Consider the following 21178-nt stretch of genomic DNA (forward strand, 5'->3'; position numbering starts at 1 on the left):
CTCACTCAGTCAAAGTGGAAGGAAATGAGCTCTGATGAAGAAGAAGAAGCAGCCGCGGCCAGAAAGGGCGGTGGCGATGCTGGCGGCCCCGAGAAATGGAAATGGGAACCAGGCAAGCTGGAATATCGGCCGGAGAGGCAGATTGAAAAACATGTGCCCGTCCTCGAACCGGAGTTGAAGGCTTTGCTTCCGATAATTCAAGGACTGACAAGACTCTCGCCGTCCCATCGCATTTCGACATTGCATGCTCTCGAGTTGATCAGGGCGATTCCCATTCCTGACATTACTTTTTCCGACGACAGCGGCATGCCCGACGATTGATCCGAGAAGCGATGACTTGGACGAGACAAAGAGTACGAATGTATGGCCCTTCTTGGTTGATTCCTCTAGAGTATATTCGTTATCCAGATAGAAATGTTTGATGCTTTGCTGCTTTGGCCCTATTCAACGGACAGCGTACCACACTACTGGTACCCGCCGACCTACCCACTGTCCTGGTCTATCGTATAATCTCAACAGGCATATCACCTACACCCCTCCTCTCAAAAGCACTACTCTCGACGAGGGCACCACAAAACTCGGCACAGATCCGTCCCTCTTGGGTCTTCATCTGAGCCCACACTTCATGCCTGATGGCTTCCTCGACGCTGTGCCCGTACCTTTCCCGGTACACCGACTTGACCTTTTCGAGGTGTTTTGGTTCCCAGTGCATCCTCACCAACCTCGAGATCAACAATTCGGTCCTTTCCTTGCCCGGGGCCGTCTCGCTGATGGCCTGGTGGAGCAGCAGCGCGTCCCGCATGGGTCGATTCAGGGCGCCGTTCAAAACGTGCGCCAAAGTCTCTCCCACCAGGTTGCGCGACTTGGTGATCATCTCGCGGGCAAAGTTGACGCGGTAGGTCCGTTCGAACAGGCGAAGAACTTCGCGAAGGTGCGCGTCGCTACGCACGACGATGATTCGGATCAGGTCCGACTCACCACCCGCGGAATCCAACGCATGTGCCAGGGCCTGAACATCGTTCCGGATCAGTTTTATGTCGAGCGGGCTGGATTCGGGCATGCGACGCTCTTCGAGGGCGAGAAGAATCGCCATGCGGAACTTGTCGGCCTTCAATTCGGTCCGGATACATTTCTCGAGGTCGTTCGAATACTTCTTGTCCTTGAAACAGTTTTTGATTTCGCGAATGTCGCTGTTGGATCGGCCCATCAAACTTTCAATCAGGAGCTCCCTCCGTGACGCGCCGCCTTGGTACCACGAGTTCGCCCAGTACGCCTCGCTTTCCCAACGACCGAGGGCGGTCGCATAGCACGCTTTGCCCAGATTGCCAGGTAATCGCGACTTGACGTGCTTGCATATGTTTATGCCTTGGCCATTCACTTTGACGAGTTTTTTATACTCGGCGCGCAAAGCCAGGAGATCGTCTGTGGACAAATACGGCAGGATCTGGACCAGCGGTCGGGGATCGGGTGCGCTACGCGTGCCAGCTAACGCTGCGGCGATGCGTTTGGCGTCGTCGACTGGATCGTAAAACGAGACCGATTTCTTCTTCCCATGGCCGCCGCCTGTGGAAAGAATACTCACGTTGGAGCTAGAGCGTTCTCGCCTGCCGCCAGGAGTGATCTCTATCATGGTGCTTTCCCGCGGAGACTCAAGGTTGGACGACCGTCGGGGACGTATCTCTGTCATGGTGCTCAGGCTTGTGGCACTCTTTCTACTACTGTGCTCTCGAGAGTACTTTTCTTTTTCTCTTTCCAGTTTGCGAATCTTTCGTTTCAGATCAACATTGGGGTCGTCATCATCAGAATCGCCGTCCAGATCCAGATCGAGGTCGGACAGATCCGAATCGTCTTTGTGGTTTGCAAGAACCAGCGCCGATGGCATGGGCGAAATCGATTGATAGGTGCCCTTGTACGCTTCTAGTAGAGGCGACGCAGGTGGTTTGGAACCAGCAGCATGTGCAGCAGCCATTCCCGCGACTCCAAGAGTGGCCGCACCACCCCCTACGGCCAAAGAAGACATCCTTTTGGTCACGTTGTCTGATGAGGCGGTATAACGGTCATTGTGATACTTTTTGTCTTTCGGCTCACGAGTCTCATATCTGTCGTCATAATATCTCTTTTCCTTGGATTCTCGAGCTTCGTATCTGTCCTCGCGGTATCTCTTGTCATGCTTGTCGATTTCAAAACCATCTCCAACTCCGCGTTTGCTGTCCGACAGTCGGGAGCGCTCATATTCGGGTTTTCTCGAGGTGTAATCACTCGGCTGAGCGTATTTGTACTGGTCGACTTCCGCATACCGTTGGCCGTTGGACGCATATCGCTGATTCGAAGGTGGCGGTGCCTCCGGGGCCGTGTAGCGTGTCTCTGCGCCGTTGTAGCTCGAGTGACGGGATTCGCGAGGTCTCGCCTCAGCATATTCGACGCGCGAACTGCGCTTGGTGGACTCTCGCCGGGAACCGTCATGCTCACTCCCATCTGAATCATCGTATCTCTTGCTGCTCTTCCTGTTGTCCCTCTCTCTGCGTCTGTCCGAGTCACTGTCTGACTTCTTCTTCGGCCTCGTGTACCCTCTGTCATCATCCGACACAGAAATTTCCCGCCTTCGGTACTCTTGTGTAGACCTCGACGAACGATATTTGCTTTCTTCGTCGCTATCATCATCGGCGTACTTCTTCTTTGACCTTGTGCGCCTGCGCCGGTCGTCGTCTTCTGATGCGTCTTCTTCGTAGTATTTCTTACTGGACGTCCTTTTTGTCTCGGTATACCTGCGACTACCGCCGTCGTCCGATTCATCCACTTCGTACTTGCTGCTCGAGCGTCTGCCGTATTCACTTCGCTCGCCCGTCCCGCGGTCGCGGTTGTCGCGCGAGTGAGATCTTGACCTGTCCCTGTCCCGCCCGCCAGGAGATTTCGACCTGGACCGGCGCTGGTCGCGAACTTCTAACATTGACGACATTTTGGTTGTTCTCAAGTTTTGCGCGTGTTCGGGTGCGTCACTGCATCAAGTCGATCGGGGAGAGCATTCAATGGGAAAAGAAGGAAGAACGAAAGATCACCACGTACTACAAAACTCATCAGCCGCACAGGAAGACCCCCCGGAGATTGGGTTTCCTTCTGGTGGCTGCAAGTACACTTACTTTGAGCTGAAACCGCATGTCGGCCGTCTTTCGTAGGGGGCACGAAAAGCAGCCCCAAAGCTAAGGCTGCAGGCATTGCATTAGGGCTGCATGCGCGGAAACCCAAGAGGATAAATTAGAGAGGGGCAGTAAAAGACATTCGTACTCCGTACTGTATCCCTACTATCCTTTATTAGGTGGGTAAGTCAGCGAGTCAGTCAGTAACCCGCAGAACCCGCTAAGCTTCACCCCGCAGAGACTGCGAAGATGAACCCATGTACACTCTTATCCTCCCATCGTGGCCCTCGTATTGAACCTAGACAGCTCCCCCCTCAAGCGGCACAACATGGTCCGGACAAGGAAAGGGTAAGCATTGGCACACACTGGCACCTGGACCGTGGGACGGTGTCACAACAGGACGAGGGTCTTGGTCCTTGCGGTACAAAAGGTCGTAACGAGGTTCCAACAACTCTTGTCCTTCGACGTTCTGTGGACTGCCAGCAAAATAGCCAGGTAAGTTAGTATTGTTTGTCTTTTTCCGATCGTACTTCTGTGTCAAGGATCCATCCTTGCGGTGCAAATTCCCCCTTCGACATGTTTCCAGGGTTTCTTCTTCTTCCTCTTCGCCGTCCGGCTGCTGCTCCTCGCTGGTCACTCACCGCCAAACGCCACAGCCTCAAACCTTTCTGGACAAGCAGCCGCTCTCTGAGGACTTTGCCTTCGTTCTCCCTCGAAAACAAGACCTGTGTGGTGACCGGTTCAGCGCGAGGGCTGGGAAAGGAGTTTCTGACGGCATTCGCCCTCAGCGGCGCCCGGGGGGCGTGCATCGACCTGGCCATCAAAGACTGCGAAGATTCCATCTCGTCAATAACAAACCAAGTCAGGGATGCATACCCCGGAGATCCTGCCCCCGAACTTCGAGCCTACCAGTGCAACGCGACGATCGAGAACGACGTGACAAGCACGTGGGCCCAGATCGTTCAAGACTTTGGCAAAGTCGACGTGCTCGTCACGGCCGCGGGCATCGTGGACAACGTCGAGGCCGAGAACTACGAGTACGCCCGCTGGCGGAAGATGATGGACATCAACGTCGACGGGAGCTGGCTGTTTGCCCGGGAGGCCGGCAAACACATGCTCCAGCACAACATCCGGGGTTCCATCGTCCTCATCGCCAGCATGTCGGCGACCATCTGCGTGCGTCCACAGAAGCAGGCAGCCTACAATGCTTCCAAGGGGTCCATCCGATCTTTGGCGAAGAGCCTCGCGACGGAATGGGGACCCAGGGGCATCAGGGTCAACAGTTTGAGCCCCGGTTACATGAGGACCGACCTGATCAAGGGCCTGCTGGAGCACGAAGGGAAGGAACTGGTCGGCTCGTGGGAAAAGGACATTCCGATGGGGAGGATGGCCGAGCCACATGAACTCAGGGGGACCATCGTGTGGATGGCGAGTGACGCTTCGAGTTACCTGAACGGGTCGGACGTGGTAAGTTTCCTCCAAATGCGAATCCCCTCGAGTACTTTGTTAGGAGAAGGGAGAAGAGAAAGTGTTCTAATTTAAACTCGTCGACAGATTGTCGATGGGGGTTACACGTGCTGGTAAAGGATGGTGTCCAGCGTTTGACAAATACAAGTCGAAGCTTGTCTCATTAGACACGAATATATATATACAACTCCGATGATTTGACCATGGGTATCACGCACACCCACCTCTGCATTACGCACGAGGCTACCAATCTCACTCGCCATACTCGTAGTAGAGATATCTTTACAAAGGGCACACGACCAAGAGACCAATAAACTAGTTGTTATTATTGTCCTTGTTGGTGTCTCGGTGCTCGTCATTTTGAAGTTTGTCGGCCACCATTTCACTCGTGTTGATATCAAGGAATGACAATTGGGGAGCACTCCAGTGATATTGGTAGCCTCGTGCGTGATTCCCATCGTCAAATCGTCGTGACACGCTGGTTCTCCCTCTCACATACCGCGCTGAAGTTTTATTACCCAGAGGGTGCCGGACGGACTGGCTAAGCAACGGACGCACGCATCAGATTACAAGGGATTACATGCTAAGCGGACGAATACATGATTACCTGGTAACATGGGACCTTACTCCATGAGCATTTTCTACACGCTACGGAAGAACAAGAAAGCGGAAAAACTGAATGGCATCCATGTCCTGTTGCATTATTGAAAAGCTAACTTGATAGCCCATGAAGGACATGAAATCTTGTCTATCAAATCTTGAATTCGACACTGAATTTTGAGCACTTGTCCTTAATGGAGCAAGTACGTCGGTGATTGAACGCTGACGAAAAAAAAGACATGGCAGAAAAATTGGATCATGGCAACAAAAGAGTTACGAGTTAACAAACCCCATATCAGAAGTAACCATTTCCGAAGATTCTTGCAGACGTCTATTTCTTGCCGGCCTTGACGGCAGCCTTGGTACTGTAGAAGAATCAGTATGTGGAGTAAAATGGATCGAAAGACGGAAAACTTACACCTTGCCACCGGCCTTCTCGGACTTGACAACGGACTTGATGACACCGACAGCGACGGTTTGACGCATGTCACGGACGGCGAAACGACCGAGTGGTGGGTAATCAGTGAAGGCCTCAACACACATGGGCTTGCTGGGAACCATCTTGACGATGGCAGCGTCACCAGACTTGATGAACTTGGGGTTGTTTTCGATCGACTTTCCGGTACGACGATCGATCTTCTCGAGAAGCTCAGAGAACTTGCAAGCAATGTGGGCAGTGTGGCAATCCAACACTGGGGCGTAGCCAGCACCAACTTGACCAGGGTGGTTCAAGACGATGACCTGGGCGTTGAAGGAATCAGCGCCCTTGGGTGGGTCGTTCTTGGAGTCACCGCAGACGTTTCCACGACGAACCTCCTTGACGGAGACGTTCTTGACGTTGAAACCGACGTTGTCACCTGGAACACCCTCGGCGAGCTGTTCGTGGTGCATTTCGACGGACTTGACTTCAGTGGTGACGTTGGCAGGAGCGAAGGTAACGACCATACCGGCCTTGATGATACCAGTCTCGACACGACCGACGGGCACCGTTCCGATACCAGAGATCTTGTACACATCCTGGAGAGGGAGACGGAGAGGCTTGTCGGTGGGACGAGAGGGGGGGTCAATGGCGTCGATGGCCTCAAGGAGAGTCTTGCCAGAGGCCTTGCCAGCCTTGGTCTCCTTCTCCCAGCCCTTGTACCAGGGGCAGTTGGTGGAGACGTCGATCATGTTGTCACCGTTGAAGCCGGAGATGGGGACGAAAGGAACGGACTTGGGGTTGTAGCCGACCTTCTTGATGAAGCTGGAAGTCTCCTTGATGATTTCGTTGAAACGGTCCTCAGACCACTTGGTAGTGTCCATCTTGTTGATGGCGACAATGAGCTGCTTGACACCCAGGGTGTAGGCAAGCAGAGCGTGCTCACGGGTCTGACCATCCTTGGAGATACCGGCTTCGAATTCACCAGTACCGGCAGCAATGATGAGAATGGCGCAGTCAGCTTGGGAAGTACCAGTGATCATGTTCTTGATGAAGTCACGATGACCGGGGGCGTCGATGACGGTGACATAGTACTTGGGGGTCTCGAACTTCCAGAGAGCGATATCGATGGTGATACCACGCTCACGCTCAGCCTTCAGCTTGTCCAAGACCCAAGCGTACTTGAAGGAACCCTTGCCGAGTTCAGCAGCTTCCTGTGAGACGAAAGTTTGTTAGTCTATCGGACCTATCATCACGTGATACTGCGCCTGCCCCTCCCCCACCAAACAAAAATTTGGTGGCAGACATGATAAGGCCAGTGTGAGAGAAGAAGGGCAAAAAGAGGCTTACCTTCTCGAACTTCTCGATGGTACGCTTGTCAATACCACCGCACTTGTAGATCAAGTGACCTGTTGATATGTGTGAGTGTTTTGCTCTTGATTTGTGCTGGTAAAGGTCCATCTCTTACCGGTAGTGGTGGACTTGCCGGAGTCGACGTGTCCGATGACGACGACGTTGATATGAGTCTTTTCCTTACTATAGAGATAGAAGACATGTCAGAGATGCTCATTGATATCGCAGAGAGAAGGAATTTGACCAGGCGCAGATGGAATTTGCTTACCCCATGGTGGCGGTTGTTTTGAACTGTGATGTGAGTTTTAAGAAGTCTTGTAGTCCTGTGGCAGATACTAGAAGAGTTCGCGTGCGATGCTCAGATACCACGGCTTGCGTAGAGGTGCTGTGTGATGATTAGTTTTGATGGCGGAAGAAGTAGAGGGGTGTGAGGGACTCACTGAGCGACGAAGAGGAGGGAGGAAGAGTTGTAGAGGAGTGTGCGCAGATTTTGTAGCCTGCGGCCCAAAGACAGGGCTTGGCGCTAGTTGGTGTGAATCATCGTCAGCCAGCTCAGTTCTGGTCACTGTGGCAGCTATTTTTTTCTGCTACGCTCAACCCCACCATGCCGCCTTTTTCCCATTCAGTCCGAGTATGATTGGTGACGACTTTTACGTCTCTTTTGGACTCGCATATCAATCTTTTTGCCTCACGTTCGGCTGGCCAATTGGGCTTTTGTAAATACTGGAGCAGATACAATTTTCTCCTTCGAGGTTGCTTTGAACGCAGCAATTATTATGGACTATTACAACTATCATAGGCCCTACTTGACGATACTGGTACCCACCCACCTGCGGCAAGCTGTCCACGGCGACGCCGTCCTACTGTCAAGAAAGAGTTATGGCCATGGTGAGTGTTAGTGCTGTAGTACTCCGTCCTCGAGTCGGGATGGTGCTTCTCTTGCTGTACATGAAGTCTTTTCATTTCCATGAACAATGGTCCACGAGAGTTGATATGTCCCAGGCTGCAATGTCCCGGGGGCGGCCGCTGTGTAAAATCGATCAAAATGCCACTGCCGCCATTGCGCAGGTGTTTGTGGCAAGTTTGTTCTATCGTTCAAGCGTCTTGTACAAGGAGCATGGAAGGCGAGTGTTGATCGGTACCCAAGAGCTGAACCTGTACCTAGTATTCTCTCCATTGCTTGCCACATTCGATGCACTGTAGGATATTAGCGGCTGCATAAAATCGCCCAACCCAAGTCGTACCTTAAAAAAAGAAGTGGGAGGCTCGTCTGCGCTCCTTGTTTGCAGCTGATAGAAGTATGCCTTCTTCGACTCGCACTTTTCATTGGGACAGCCACCAGGCACTTTCGCAATTCAGTATTCTTGATCGCTTGACCTTGAAGGCATGTAAACACACCTTCGTTAATTGGAAGATCCGACTGCTCCTCGCCTAGAACATCGTCCTTTTGCTTCTTTTTCATGGGATATTTGTCTGTGTAGTGCTTATCAAGAACGAATTGATAAGGACACGTTCTGCAGGTAAAGGCATTTCGTTCGATCCTATCGTCCCGAGGCGTCACCCGTGCGATGGTGAGACTGTTGGAGCAATTTGGGCAGTCTGTTCATGTTCAGTCAACCGCATCCATGGTTCAGTTTACTGAGGAGACCAACATGTGGGAGGCATTGTGTCGATGCAAAGCGCCGGAGGCGCACATACATTCAAGTAGCCTCCTGTATCGAAAAGAACCACAATCTCTTCTGTAGCTACCTAGGTAGATTAGACATAACCACATACCACGCGCAGACATTTAATGGAAGGACCTGTTGATGAATTTAGGCGGGAAAACCTCGGATCGGATCTGATAAGGCTCGGAGAAAGTGCAGCCCAAAGTCGAGGCTGAACTTGGCATGAACAGGGGGTCCCAAACGAGAAGAACACTACTCCGTACCCGTGCGGCGTACGGTACTCTCCAAGTAACAACGACTGCGTAAGACACTCGACGACCCTACCCTCTCCAGCATCCACGAACAACTTAATTCTACGCCAAAAGAATACCCATTTAGTTTCCGAACGTTCATTCTGTTCGAGGCTTCAGCAACTTCATTCTTCTCTTGGTTGAAGTCACACCGACTGCGCTCAATTCACATCTGCCTGCTCCATAGCACGGGGAGGCACAACCTGAGGCATTTTCCTCTGCTATAGCCTTGGCTGGTGTGCCTCACACTCACCATGGCTGATGTTGAGGTGAGTTTGACGATGATATAGTCTGACCCTGCTGACTCAGTGCCTAGGGTGCTTCCCATAAGGAGCAGGTACTCGAAGCATGCCGTAGAGATAATGTCGAGCTTTTCCACGAAGTCCTAAATGATATGAAGGATAAGAGCAAGGAGCAAACAGCAGACTTTTTCAACACCGTCACGGATACTATGGGTAATCATTTATTGCATGTCTGCGCAAATTATGGGGCCTGTAAGCGCGGTCCTCAACCCCGTGTGCTTCCTCAAGCTGACAATTTCAGATGATGTTATGGACGAGCTATTGAACATTGAGTTCCTTGAGTGTGACCCTATCACGAGGAGAGATAAAGAGACGCCGATACACTGCGCTGTCCGATATGCGAACGAACGCGAAGTCGAGTTAGGAGAAGCAATGGCCAAGATGCTCATTGAAGCTGGAGGCGATCCCAGAGTAAAAGATGGCCATGGAAGAAAGCCTGCCGAGATATGCACACCTAGGACCGAGGAGCTTCGAGGAATTCTGATCAAGGAAGAATACGTACTTCATGAAGGATTGAAGAATGCCGATGCCCATCAAGACGATGACGATGATGGTGCAGGGTCAGCCTCGGACTCAGAATGAGCTTGTACGATCATATTTCACTGGCCAGCTCCTCGCGCTTGGTTGACCGCTAGCAAGCTGGTCTTGTAGAGGTTTGTACCTGGCCGCAGCCGGAGGTCGCTGTCCGCGTCTTCACGAAGCACCCATTTCTTCCTCTTGCAGCGCATTGATTACCAGCGTCCAAAACTCTCTGAATTCTGGAAAGAGCTGGCGTTTGAGACGTGAAATGGTATAAACAGCGCAGTGCGGACTGCTATTTGGCTGCTCTCACCAAGCGTCCCCTTGAGAGGTAGTTTGGTCTGCATAGCGCTCGAGAGCATGCAGATGATGTTTAGACGGAATGAATACGATGTGATGACAATCCTGGAACGTTTCCATTCCGGTTTTATCCAATCAATCAGCGGCTTCAGCGAAGACTGCATCTATGCTCGAGCGTGAGCCTGGCATGAAGCCGAGAAAGATCACACGCACAGCGAACTTTCCATTTCGCAGCAGACAGGGTCTAGTAGAGCACCGCGGAGACACTTTAAAGGTTTATACAAGTATGGCTGAGTCTTCACCACCCACTGAGAACTCGGGCAAGCATACCCTGAGGTAGTTCTCCTCCGTCCCGAGTACTTTTATCTCCATCGTGCTGGGCGGAAGAAGATCCGCAACAGCCACCGCCACACGCACCACCAGTGGATCCGAGATTTTCAATGCTTTGATAATCAATTTCGAGTCTGCAACAAAGCACGCTGTTTGTGGAGATCTGAGTACTACTTGTATTCATGTCGCTTCTCACCGTAGAGTATGTATGTGGTAGAATCTGATGTAATTATTTACCTATACTCTCATGGTACATCTTGAGCCGCAATGCGGAAGGGCAGTGAATAGTCCGCCTCATACTACCACCAAATGTGCATAACGCACTGAGGAGAACTACATAATAGTCGAGATCAAGCGGAATGTGGCTTAAGGTGGAGATGAAAAGTACAGTGTACACAGGGAGCAAGAAAAATACTGTGCTACGTACATACAGCAGGACGATCTCTTTCTCGTCCGGGACGAGATGAGGGTATCTATTTTTCATCCAGTGTGGACCCTTTTGCACTTTTGTCGATTTCCATTCCGCTGGTGGCGTCAAGCGGCCGTCACTCGGAGACAAGATACTCATCTACGCGCCACGAGTGGTGCCATCCGATGTACCCAGCACAATATTGCCATATCCTTAAGTAGTAATCTAGGAACGGTTTGTTCAGTCTTTTCTTTCTACTCGTACTCGTCCGGAGTACAAGAAGAACTCCAATGTCTCGTTTCTCTTCTGCTGTTACCAACCCGACGTCGATCATGCTTGGATCTCGTGCTTCTTAGCTTCACTTCGGACATCCAGTTCCGGTACCTTACCAGAAGGCCACTTCGACATTTCGACCATTTAATTGAGAATATTTTGCAGAAATCCTCTCCACCAGATACAGGAGTTTGGAGCCTGCTGGTTGGTGGCTTGAATTCCATATCACACACTCAAGGACTGGATCAATATCCATTCCCATACCGAGGCCAGCACACTTTCTTTCATGACAACAGAGTTGCAATATGCCTCTCGGGGAACTAAACACAGGATCGGACGAGGATGCCGTCCTTGAAGAAAAGAAGACGAAATCGCAGAACCACTCACCAGCACCGATTGGACATGCATCGACGAAGACGACAACAACACCAAATGGCCATCCGTCCGGCAACGACAACACTGATTTGGCCCGACATGAGACCGCGCACACGACTCTAGGTCAAGAGCCCAGCCTGACCAACACGGCGTCTCGAGTACCCACGGCCACGAAACCACCGTCCTTTTCCCTCTTCCACGAGATCCTGTTTGTGTCGGTGATAACGTCCGCACAGCTCCTCACCCAGGCCGCTCTCGCTCAATCCATCGCCCCCCTCCACGTCATCGGACGGACCTTCAACACCACCAACCCGGGCCACCTGTCGTGGTTCCCCGCGGGCTACTCTCTGACGGTGGGAACGTTCATCCTCCCCGCCGGCCGATGGGGTGACCTCTTTGGGCACAAGAAGCTGTTTGTGTTGGGCTATTGCTGGTTCGCCGTCTGGTCTCTGGTGGCGGGCTTCAGTGCCTTCTCCCATTCTCTCATCTTTTTCGCGTTCTGTCGCGCCATGCAGGGGATAGGCCCCGCCATCATGCTTCCCAATGGAATCGCGGTGCTCAGCAGGACGTACCCTCCCGGCCCGAGAAAGGACATGGTCTTGAGTCTGTTCGGAGCGGCGGCGCCCGGGGGTTACCTCGTCGGCGCCGTGTTTTCCGGGATATTCACCCAGTTTGTTTGGTGGCCCTGGGCGTACTGGGTGTTGGGCATGGTGTGTGTCGTCGTGGCGGTCCTGGTCGTCTTTGTCGTCCCAGACTTGCCGGTCGCCGGTGGAGCGGTGACATTTCAAGAACTCGACGTCATGGGGACAATCATCGGCGTGGCAGGTTTGGTTTTGTTCAATTTCGCGTGGAACCAAGGTCCCGGCGTGGGTTGGGATACGGTCTACGTCTACGTTTTGTTGATTGTCGGCGTTGCCTTGTTGGCGTTGTTCTTCTGGTTCGAAAAGTACAGGGCCACTTTCCCACTCGTCCCCATGTCTTCATTCACCCGCGACACGAGACTGGTGTTTGCCTGTGAGGCGTTTGGTTGGGCTAGCTTTGGTATCTGGGTATTTTATCTGTGGTAAGTAAATGAACCACCCATTTCTGGTGTTTCGAAAGACTCACTGACCTTTTTCTCTTTTCCTTCAAGGCAATTTCTGGAACTTTTGCGAGGTCAGACGATCCTCCTGACTGCGGCCATGATCGTACCAACCGCCATATCCGGTGCCATCGCTGCCATCACGACTGGCTTCGTCATCGGCAAGATCCAACCAGGTTGGGTACTGTTGATCGCCATGACGGCGTTTTGTGTCGGTAACATCTTGCTGGCGACCATGCCGGTGCATCAGACCTTTTGGGCACAGGCCTTTGTCGCCCTGGTCGTCACCCCTTGGGGTATGGACATGAGTTTCCCCAGCGGCGTGATCGTCTTGTCGAACCACATGCCGCCCGAGCATCAAGGTTTGGCCGCGAGCCTGATCAATACCGTGGTCAATTATTCGATCAGTATCGGTCTGGGCATGGCAGGGACCGTCGAGACGCACGTCAACAATGGCGGGAGAAAGCAATTGGAGGGATACAGGGGTGCGTGGTATCTCGGTATAGGCCTGGACGGGTTGGGGATCATCCTGGCCGTCTGTTTGATCTTCTCTTGGAGGGCGACGGCCAAGTCGAAGGAGAAGGCATTGAAAGAGACGAACGAAGCTTGAATACCGTACACAAGGTCCGTCAGATTGATTTAGTGGGAGAGTAAATAGAAATGGGCTTAATTTCATGACCGCATCAGATTATCGGTCTCTATCGTACTCGTCCTCGTACTCGTCTTCCTCTGCAAATGATCAAGTTGCTGTTCGAGTAGTCAAACACTCCCCCTGTCGAGACAGCCTTGGCCTATTAAGTGGCGTTTTCTTTTGGAGTCTTACAAATCCACGACCAAGGATGTAATATTATGAGATTGACATGTCACCCTGTGTGACACTCTGGAAATATTATATAGGTTGAAAATAATGATTTTTATGCTCGCTCGTTTACCAATCACACAGGTATGAAACAATTGTTGAGCGCATAAACATTTGTCGAGTTGTATTGGCCCATGAATCATCTGTGTAGAAAGATTGTGGGGACAAAATGGTAGGGTCGATAGTATGTAGACACTCTGTACATCAAGACTTTTTTTGTGCAAAACGTCGAGATGACTGATTACGAGACGCTGTGCAATATACACATATCGAACACGTCTATGTTACACAATGTTTATAAGCCAAGGGGGAATATATGACCTTGAGAGGTTGCGTAAAAGTGTTATGAGTACCTGAGAGCGATAGACATCGAGCATTGAGTTGAGTCCTCCATCCTCAACCTTTGAGTCCTCCCTTACCAGTTTTCGATACCGTTGCTTGATTCATAGAAATTAAAAGACTTGCTTCGTAACCGTCGAACATGCCTCTCCCGAAGGAAATGCGATCGGTCACGGTCCATCCGACGCAGCCAATAACCACCACCATCACCACCGTTGCGGTGCCGCAGATTCTGGCCCCAAACGAGGTCTTGATCAAAGTCCAAGCCGCCGCGTCGAACCCGAAAGACTGGCTCCATCTCTTCATGCTAGGCGTATCGCTCAATTCAGGCGACGACCTTGCAGGGACTGTTGTCGGGATGGGAACAGAGGTGTCCAAATTTCGTATTGGAGATAGGGTCGCTGCCTTTCACGCCTTGGGACAGCCGTATGGGGCCTATGCAGAGTACGCGGTCGCTCCAGCGTACACCGTGTTTGCCATCCCCGGCGACATGGGGTTCGAGGAGGCAAGCACCATTCCGCTGGTGAGCTTGACGGCCGCGATCACGCTGTTTCGCCGTCAAGGGTTTGCAGCGCCGTGGGACTTGGATCTAGGTCCAGACCAAGAATGTGCCGACAAGAACAAGAACAAGAAACCGCTCCTCTTGTACGGCGCCACGGCAGCGTTGGGCACTTACATCGTCAAGTTAGCCAAGATGGCCGGAATCGGTCCCATCATAGCCATAGGTGGCGGGAGCAGTGAGTACGTGCGTTCACTGCTCGACCTCGATGAACAAAGACATTTTCCTGGATTATCGTCCCGGCATGGAACAGGTCAAGAAGGAGGTGAGTGGCTATGCAAAGCGGTACAACCTGAAGCTTCTAAATAGCATCGACGCATTCACCGAAAATAAAACCTGGGTCGATATCAGCCAAATGTTGGATGCAGGCATTCTGAGCGTATTCTCCAGCGCGAACAGCTATGATGAATCTGGCGTCCCAGACAATGTCCAGATTATGTACACGTATGTCGGCACCGGGCATGAAGGTGCATACAAGCCCGGCATGCCGAAGCAGGCGACACCTGAAGAAGCAGTGGGAGATGTCGACTCTGCTGGAAAGTTCTTCGATTGGGTTGGAAACATGTGCAGGGAGGGGAAATTCTCAGTACACCCTTTTGATGTCGTGCCGCATGGTCTCCATGGTGTTGCTGATGGCTTGAACACATTGAAAGATGGTCAAGCAAGAGGTAAGAAACTGGTGTATATCGTCTCTGGATAAGGATGGACATCGAATGTATCCCTGGAGTACGTCGAAGATAAAAATCATGAAGTATATATGGAGAATGTCCTCACCGTGTCATTAATTTACGCGTCTAAGAAAGGAAATGTGTAAACACTGTACCAGAACCAGACAAAGATGAATACTCTGTAACTCCACCCCATTCATACATAATATGCAATAAAGTGTCTGAAACTTGGCGGCCTCGCATGCCAGCTTCGATTCGGTATATGGTCACTGGCACAACATGAGAAAAGACCGACCCATACTCAATGCCGCGATTCAACACCCGCAATAGCCTTCCTTCACGAAGAACCGACGCACCCTGGACAGCAACCCGCTGCAAGACAACCCTCCGCAAAGTCACGAATTTTGTCAACAGGTTGGAAAGATGGCACGTAGCATTTCTGGCCGCGCAAGAAGAGGGCTCATCGCACGTGGAACCAGTCGACAACGATTCTGCTATCCCCGAAGTCCCATCGGACTAGTTAAGTACGACGGGAAAGAGGAAAAGGTCGTCCAAAACATATTCTTCTCGCAATGTGAGGACCATCACGACTACAAAGGCAACCCCGACGACACCTCTGTCAAAGCGGACAGCGGCTCGACGAATTCTGAGAACTCCTCGGAACAACATTGTGGCCTCTGTCCCTGCGACGATTAAGCAACGGCCTACACAGCAGTGCAGAAAATATTGTAGCATGAGAAGAGCAGACGTCAACAGGGAGAGTACCGCCGATGAGGGGGTGGCATTCGAGCGAGACTGGCCTTCCGGCACCACTCATCTTGCGCAAGAGCACGAAAACATTCTGAGTCAGGGCTTGTCGGTCGTGGGCACCCTCCTAGTCTCTACCGCAAGTACTACGGAAGTGTCGCGGTGGAATGATGACCTTGATGCGCCTCTAAGACGCGGGGCCCGGTCACTCTTCGATATGAGCTTGGATCAAATCTCCAGAGAGGCTGTCGAGCAGCACAAAGAAAGCGACGCCAGCCACGATGGGTACGACGGGAGGGCACGACATCATAGGCTCTTTCCTCCAAGAGATGGAGGACTTTTTTGGCCACCCGAAAACGGGCTGGCCACCACTGAGGGCGGCGGTACGTATGTGTGGTATCTCCATGATCACTCGAATGATGGAGTCAGGTGTACTATCTGAAGGCGTGGCTATACATTTCATGACACAATGGTCATCTCCTCTAGTGGTTGACTTCCAGCAAGCTATCAATCGCTCACTCCTTGACACGCACAAGCAGCGTTATGAATCAGATGCTCCTTTCTGCCATTTGCCCGATGACACCTCCCTGAGGATGTTATCGCCCACAAAATCGTCACAAGACGCTGCGAATATAGCATGGGCGCTCCGGGTCCTTCAAGACGCCCAGAATCCTGTTTCTGTGATTGAGCGATTCATACGGTTTCGAAATCTGTTATATCTTATGAGGACCTACCGCGAACCTGAGTCACGGTCAAACAGTACCATACCACAGCTACTCGAAGCAATATTTGTGACGTCTGTCTCCCCGTCTGGCAAGACCGATCGACGAGCACTTCTCCGTAGAGGGAAGCTCGAAAGAGGTAAAGCATGTTGTTCTTCAATGTCCGATGCTGCTTTCAACAGACTCAAACACGCCTGGAATGCCATGATTGGACTTTGTATGATGGAGCACACGCGTCCAGCTTACCGTCCACTGGTTGCGAGAATCTCGAAAGAAGTACAGACGCTTGTTGAGCTGGACATCCTGTTGGAGATGACTGCTAGTCAACGTGGTCTTGCCGCGCACATCTTCTTTGGAAATCTTTTCCAAGGTCTGATGCATGATGGTGACGTCGACTTGGGGCTGCTAACGAGGCTTGACTCTGTCCTTTCCGACGAGTGCCTACCTATGATCTCTGGCTCCGTCACAGCCATGATTCTTTGCACCTGCGCGGAAACTTAGGGTGGCTTGCGCCGTTTCCTAAGGAAGTTGTTGGAGATAGAATGTGACGACTGTCGAAGGCTGAATTTGGCAATTACCAAGCTCGGTGTAGGAGCTGCGCAGGAATATGCCGTAGAAAATCCTGAGCAGTGCTCCAACGAGGCATGGACAGGGGCGATCATTGAAGCATTTCATGCCAAGCAGCAGCGAAACATTGCTAGTGTTCCATGGACTCCGTCACGGCAGCTCGAACCGGTTTACACATGGGACGCTTTGATCGCGGAATGGGTTGCTGCAGCTCCGAGCGTTAATCAAAACGCTGGCGAACGCACAGATAGTAACTCGCAACGCAAGGCAGCACGCGGCCGTTCCAGCAGAGCCAGCCATGTGGCCATAACTGCCCAACAGGCTCTTGGGCCCTTGTTGACAAAGTCCCAACGGCGACAAAGTGCGCCGCCCGACTCTGCGACGTATTGGCACGGGGACTTCCAATACAAAAGAGTAAAGCGCGTCGGTCAACTGACGAATACGATGATGACGACCAGAAAAAGGGCCCGACATCGATTCTGAGGATGAGTTGAGTTTGCTTATGTAGCCTTGTTGTGATTGAGCGCCGGATGCGGAAATGGAATGCGCCGCCAATGTACTTGTCCGATAGAAGAGGTAATAGGAATTCACAGGCCACCTGCATATACGAATTTTGGATAGTATCCTGCCCGAAACAGGACGAAGCGGACATGTATTCTTCACCAGCATGCGCAATCTTTTCTGGACCTTCGAGCCAAGAAAGCGAACGTCAGCCATCTTATGGCTAACTTATACGATACATACGTGGACAGACCAGCCTCAAAAAGTGGGTCGATGGGGTCTTCTTTCGAATATGTACAGAGTACGGAGTACGAGTTATTGTTGAAGCAGGATTAGGCGAATTGCTGTAGGTGCCGCCAGTGACCCATGTTTCGGATCAAGCGAAGGACCCCATACAAGCACCCATGGAGCACTTGTATCGGTAGCCTCGCCAGCCTGGCGTGTTTTAGGAGGCTCTGTGAGGCGGCGAACCATGTGCAGCAGTTGGACGTCCATGTATTCGGCACGCGGCCTGAGTGTGTCCTACTCATACGGGGGTATCTGCAGAGAATGCTGCCGTCCTCCGGGTATACGTACACAGCTGGCGTCTTCGGAAGACTGTACTCGTGTCCAATGTACGAATCCTCAGACCCTTTGACGACTCTTCGCCCACCGATACAGTATTCTGCACCTACGAATATACTGGACCTATACTTCATATACTCCACATGTGCGCTACGCCAGACAGCTGTCGGCTAGACTTGTCACTACCTATGTGAGTATACTACCTACTCCGTACATACAGCACCGATATGTCTGCTCCAGACCCCATAGACTGGCGCTTCAAACAACCTGATCATTGCCTCTCTAAGGCCAATCGGAGCCCGGCCCTTCGCACCAAGCCGGATTCCTGCAACGAGCGGAGCTAAACCCCTACAAGTATCTGCCGATCAGGGATGATAACTGTGGGGATTCGTTTGAGTACGGATCACGAACTTTTCCACTCCGTCCTCCGTTCTCCTCGTGTCACGCACCGTCCTCCCTCTTCCAGATGTCAACACTGGTCATGTGACCATTCCTGCTGTCTTTCCTGGACTCGATGCTGCATTTTGACGTCGAAATGAAGCTGGGATCCAGCTCCACAATACCAGTTGTAATACCGTTGATACTCCACGGCTACTGTTTCAGGTAAAGCTTCAGGAGAGGCCATTGCTGGGCCTCCATTGCCAGTCTATTCCCACAGGCCGGCCCATACGCGGGACGACAAGATACCCTATCTGGAGGCGGTTGTGTATCGAGGACAGAGGTATCCATGAAACCCCTGCTACATTCGTTTCAGACCCTGGTGAATTCCACGTTGCGCAATGGCGAGCTCGCTTCGTCACCTCGTCAATTCAAGCCTTCACGCAACTTTTGGCGAGGGTTTGCCAGATGCTCCATCTTCACCACCGCTGCGAGGTATATCAGTAACATGGCATTTCCGCGTGGTAGGTCTTTGTTTCTTTGTTTCTTTCTCCTACCGTGACACTCCCAAAGCCTCTTTGTCATCCTTTTGTCTCAGCAGGCTGAGGCATTTTCAAGTTTCGCTTCTCTGCCTCTCTCTCGTTTTCCTTGCTCTGGCTAGCAACAAGCAATATGGCTTCCGTACTTACGCCTCTTGCAATGCTCATGGCATTGACCGTACCGAGTGCCATGGCGTCTTCGGACAGCAGCAGCACAACCGCAACTTCGCAGAGTCAAAAGGCCGCCACCAAGGCTTATTTCGCCCACCTGAACAAGGCCTTGGCCTGGAACTATCTTTGGGCGTTGCTGGGAGTGGCCGGCCTGCTCTTCGCCTACGCCACGTTTCATCGCATCGACACGTACGTCCGGCACCTGGCGTCGATGGACCGACCTGGCTCGCTTCGATACTTTTCTCAAAGCTCGTCCAACTTTTCGGCGATCAAGAGCAAGCTCATCTACGCTCCTCTCTACTACCGCCGCGCTCGCGAGGTCAAGATCTCCCCGCATGTCAACCTCGGGACACTTCCCACTCGTTTCCAGGCCCTCTTCATCTTCCTGGTCGTGGCCACAAACGTATTCGCCTGCGTATGGGAAATTCCGTGGTCCGAGCCGGAATTGCAAGTCCTACCCATCCTCCGCAACCGTACCGGCTGTCTATCGGTCGTCAATCTCATCCCGATAATAGTGCTGAGCACGGTGAAGAATCCATTGATATCGCTATTGAACATCCCCTATGACACCTTCAACCTCATGCATCGCTGGCTGGGCCGCGTGTCCATCTTGCAAGGTATCGCGCACATGGTCTGCTACTTGATTGCAAAAGTAGAGAAGAAAGGCTGGGCTGGAGTGAAGGAGTCGTTGCAGTCCAGTTTCATCTACAGTGGCCTGATCGCTGTCCTCGCCTTCACCGTCATCCTCATCCAGAGTCCCAAGGTCTTCAGGGCTCTCTCCTACGAGTTCTTTCTCCATTTCCACATTGTCCTCGTCATCGCCATGTGCATCTTTCTCTGGATACATCTGGATGGACTGCCACAGCGTCCTCAACTCCTGGGCTTCATCATTCTCTGGACGGCATTCAGAGCTTGGAGGTCAATGACAATGTTGTACAGGAGCATTGGGTCCCGCGCCTGCAAGGCCAACGTGGAGACCCTCCCAGGCGACGCTGTCAAGGTCACCATCACCACCCCGCGGCCATGGCAGCATCGGCCCGGGCAGTCTCTTTTCCTGACCATCCCCTCGGTTGGGCTTTGGACGGCACACCCCTTCTCGGTGGCCTGGTGGGGTGGTGGTGAAGAACAGCAGTCCCTCTCCAGAAGCAATTCGACGAGGACTTTTGACGACGACAAGGCACCCATCGTTCCACACAAGGACGTTGAAATGAACATTCAGCGCAGCCGGACCATATCCCTCATCGTCAAGAAACACGGTGGCTTCACTCGAAAGCTGTGGGACCGTGCCTGGGGAGGAAGAGGGCTCCCCCTGAGCCTCAACGCGTACATCGAGGGACCCTACGGCGACGAGCGAAGTCTGGCCAGCTATGGCACCGTCATGCTGTTCGCGGGCGGGGTCGGTATCACGCATCAGCTTCCGTACGTGAGGGAGCTCGTCGAGGGTTACGCGCAAGGGACCGTTGCCGCCCGAAGAATCACCCTCGTCTGGGTCATCCCCACCGTCGAAGTTTTGGACTGGATCCGCCCGTGGATGCACGAGGTGCTGCGCATGCCGGGGCGGAGGGAAGTGCTGAGAGTGCTGTTGTACGTCACCCGCCACGGCCTGACTCAACCAATCACCAGCCCCAGTGAGACGGTCCGCATGTTGCGCGGCAGACCTGATGTCCAGTCGCTCATGGCAGAGGAGGTCTCACAGAAGACGGGCTGTGTAGGGGTAAGTGTCTGCGCGGGAGGTGGGTTGGCCGACGAGGTCCGACGGGCGTCGCGAGCCATGTTGGACCAGGGAGCCAATTTGGATTACATAGAGGAAGGGTTTGGGTGGTGATTTGTACGAAGCCTTGCCCTAAACTTTTTTAGACCGGTCATGTTGAATTTTTCTTTTCGTGGATTGGAACCTGGGTTTGCGAGCGGACTGATGGGGAGTTATGAGATAGACATGAACAAGGACGAGGTCGTACACGGAGTACATTTTTGTCAGGTCGGAGCTCACGGTTGTGGGGGCGAATATACAGAGATACCAAGAACTTGCTAGAGAAAGACAATGAA

At 52.3% G+C, this 21178-nt stretch overlaps 7 protein-coding genes across 7 annotated transcripts; 4 read left to right on the top strand and 3 right to left on the bottom strand.

The window, feature by feature from the left end:
- Positions 1-24: 24 nt before the first annotated feature.
- PV06_02953 (uncharacterized protein) lies at positions 25-321 on the top strand (the record flags this gene model as incomplete). Its single annotated transcript, XM_016403700.1, has 1 exon — positions 25-321. One exon carries the CDS (start codon positions 25-27, stop codon positions 319-321), a length of 297 nt encoding a protein of 98 aa, XP_016264705.1.
- A 156-nt stretch (positions 322-477) lies between these two features.
- PV06_02954 (uncharacterized protein) lies at positions 478-3190 on the bottom strand. The gene has a single exon (XM_016403701.1). It carries the CDS (start codon positions 2954-2956, stop codon positions 500-502), a length of 2457 nt encoding a protein of 818 aa, XP_016264706.1. The 5' UTR covers positions 2957-3190; the 3' UTR covers positions 478-499.
- Positions 3191-5189: 1999 nt separating this feature from the next.
- PV06_02955 (elongation factor 1-alpha) lies at positions 5190-7412 on the bottom strand. The gene is made up of 5 exons (XM_016403702.1): positions 7241-7412; positions 7088-7155; positions 6970-7028; positions 5620-6833; positions 5190-5566 (listed from the first exon to the last, which is right to left on the bottom strand). The coding sequence occupies exons 1-5, from the start codon at positions 7243-7245 to the stop codon at positions 5533-5535; spliced, it is 1380 nt and encodes a 459-aa protein (XP_016264707.1). The 5' UTR covers positions 7246-7412; the 3' UTR covers positions 5190-5532.
- A 327-nt stretch (positions 7413-7739) lies between these two features.
- PV06_02956 (uncharacterized protein) lies at positions 7740-8780 on the bottom strand. Its single transcript, XM_016403703.1, has 4 exons — positions 8625-8780; positions 8371-8571; positions 8217-8317; positions 7740-8169 (listed from the first exon to the last, which is right to left on the bottom strand). The coding sequence occupies exons 1-4, from the start codon at positions 8635-8637 to the stop codon at positions 8134-8136; spliced, it is 351 nt and encodes a 116-aa protein (XP_016264708.1). The 5' UTR covers positions 8638-8780; the 3' UTR covers positions 7740-8133.
- A 159-nt stretch (positions 8781-8939) lies between these two features.
- On the top strand, positions 8940-10597 carry PV06_02957 (uncharacterized protein). Its single transcript, XM_016403704.1, has 3 exons — positions 8940-9198; positions 9246-9423; positions 9473-10597. The coding sequence occupies exons 1-3, from the start codon at positions 9184-9186 to the stop codon at positions 9811-9813; spliced, it is 534 nt and encodes a 177-aa protein (XP_016264709.1). The 5' UTR covers positions 8940-9183; the 3' UTR covers positions 9814-10597.
- A 419-nt stretch (positions 10598-11016) lies between these two features.
- On the top strand, positions 11017-13219 carry PV06_02958 (uncharacterized protein). Its single transcript, XM_016403705.1, has 2 exons — positions 11017-12500; positions 12570-13219. The coding sequence occupies exons 1-2, from the start codon at positions 11368-11370 to the stop codon at positions 13126-13128; spliced, it is 1692 nt and encodes a 563-aa protein (XP_016264710.1). The 5' UTR covers positions 11017-11367; the 3' UTR covers positions 13129-13219.
- Positions 13220-19094: 5875 nt separating this feature from the next.
- On the top strand, positions 19095-21175 carry PV06_02959 (uncharacterized protein; the record flags this gene model as incomplete). Its single annotated transcript, XM_016403706.1, has 1 exon — positions 19095-21175. One exon carries the CDS (start codon positions 19095-19097, stop codon positions 20955-20957), a length of 1863 nt encoding a protein of 620 aa, XP_016264711.1. The 3' UTR covers positions 20958-21175.
- Between the last annotated feature and the right edge of the window lie 3 nt (positions 21176-21178).

This window comes from Exophiala oligosperma, assembly GCF_000835515.1.
Source record: "Exophiala oligosperma strain CBS 72588 unplaced genomic scaffold supercont1.3, whole genome shotgun sequence".
Lineage (NCBI taxonomy): Eukaryota > Fungi > Ascomycota > Eurotiomycetes > Chaetothyriales > Herpotrichiellaceae > Exophiala > Exophiala oligosperma.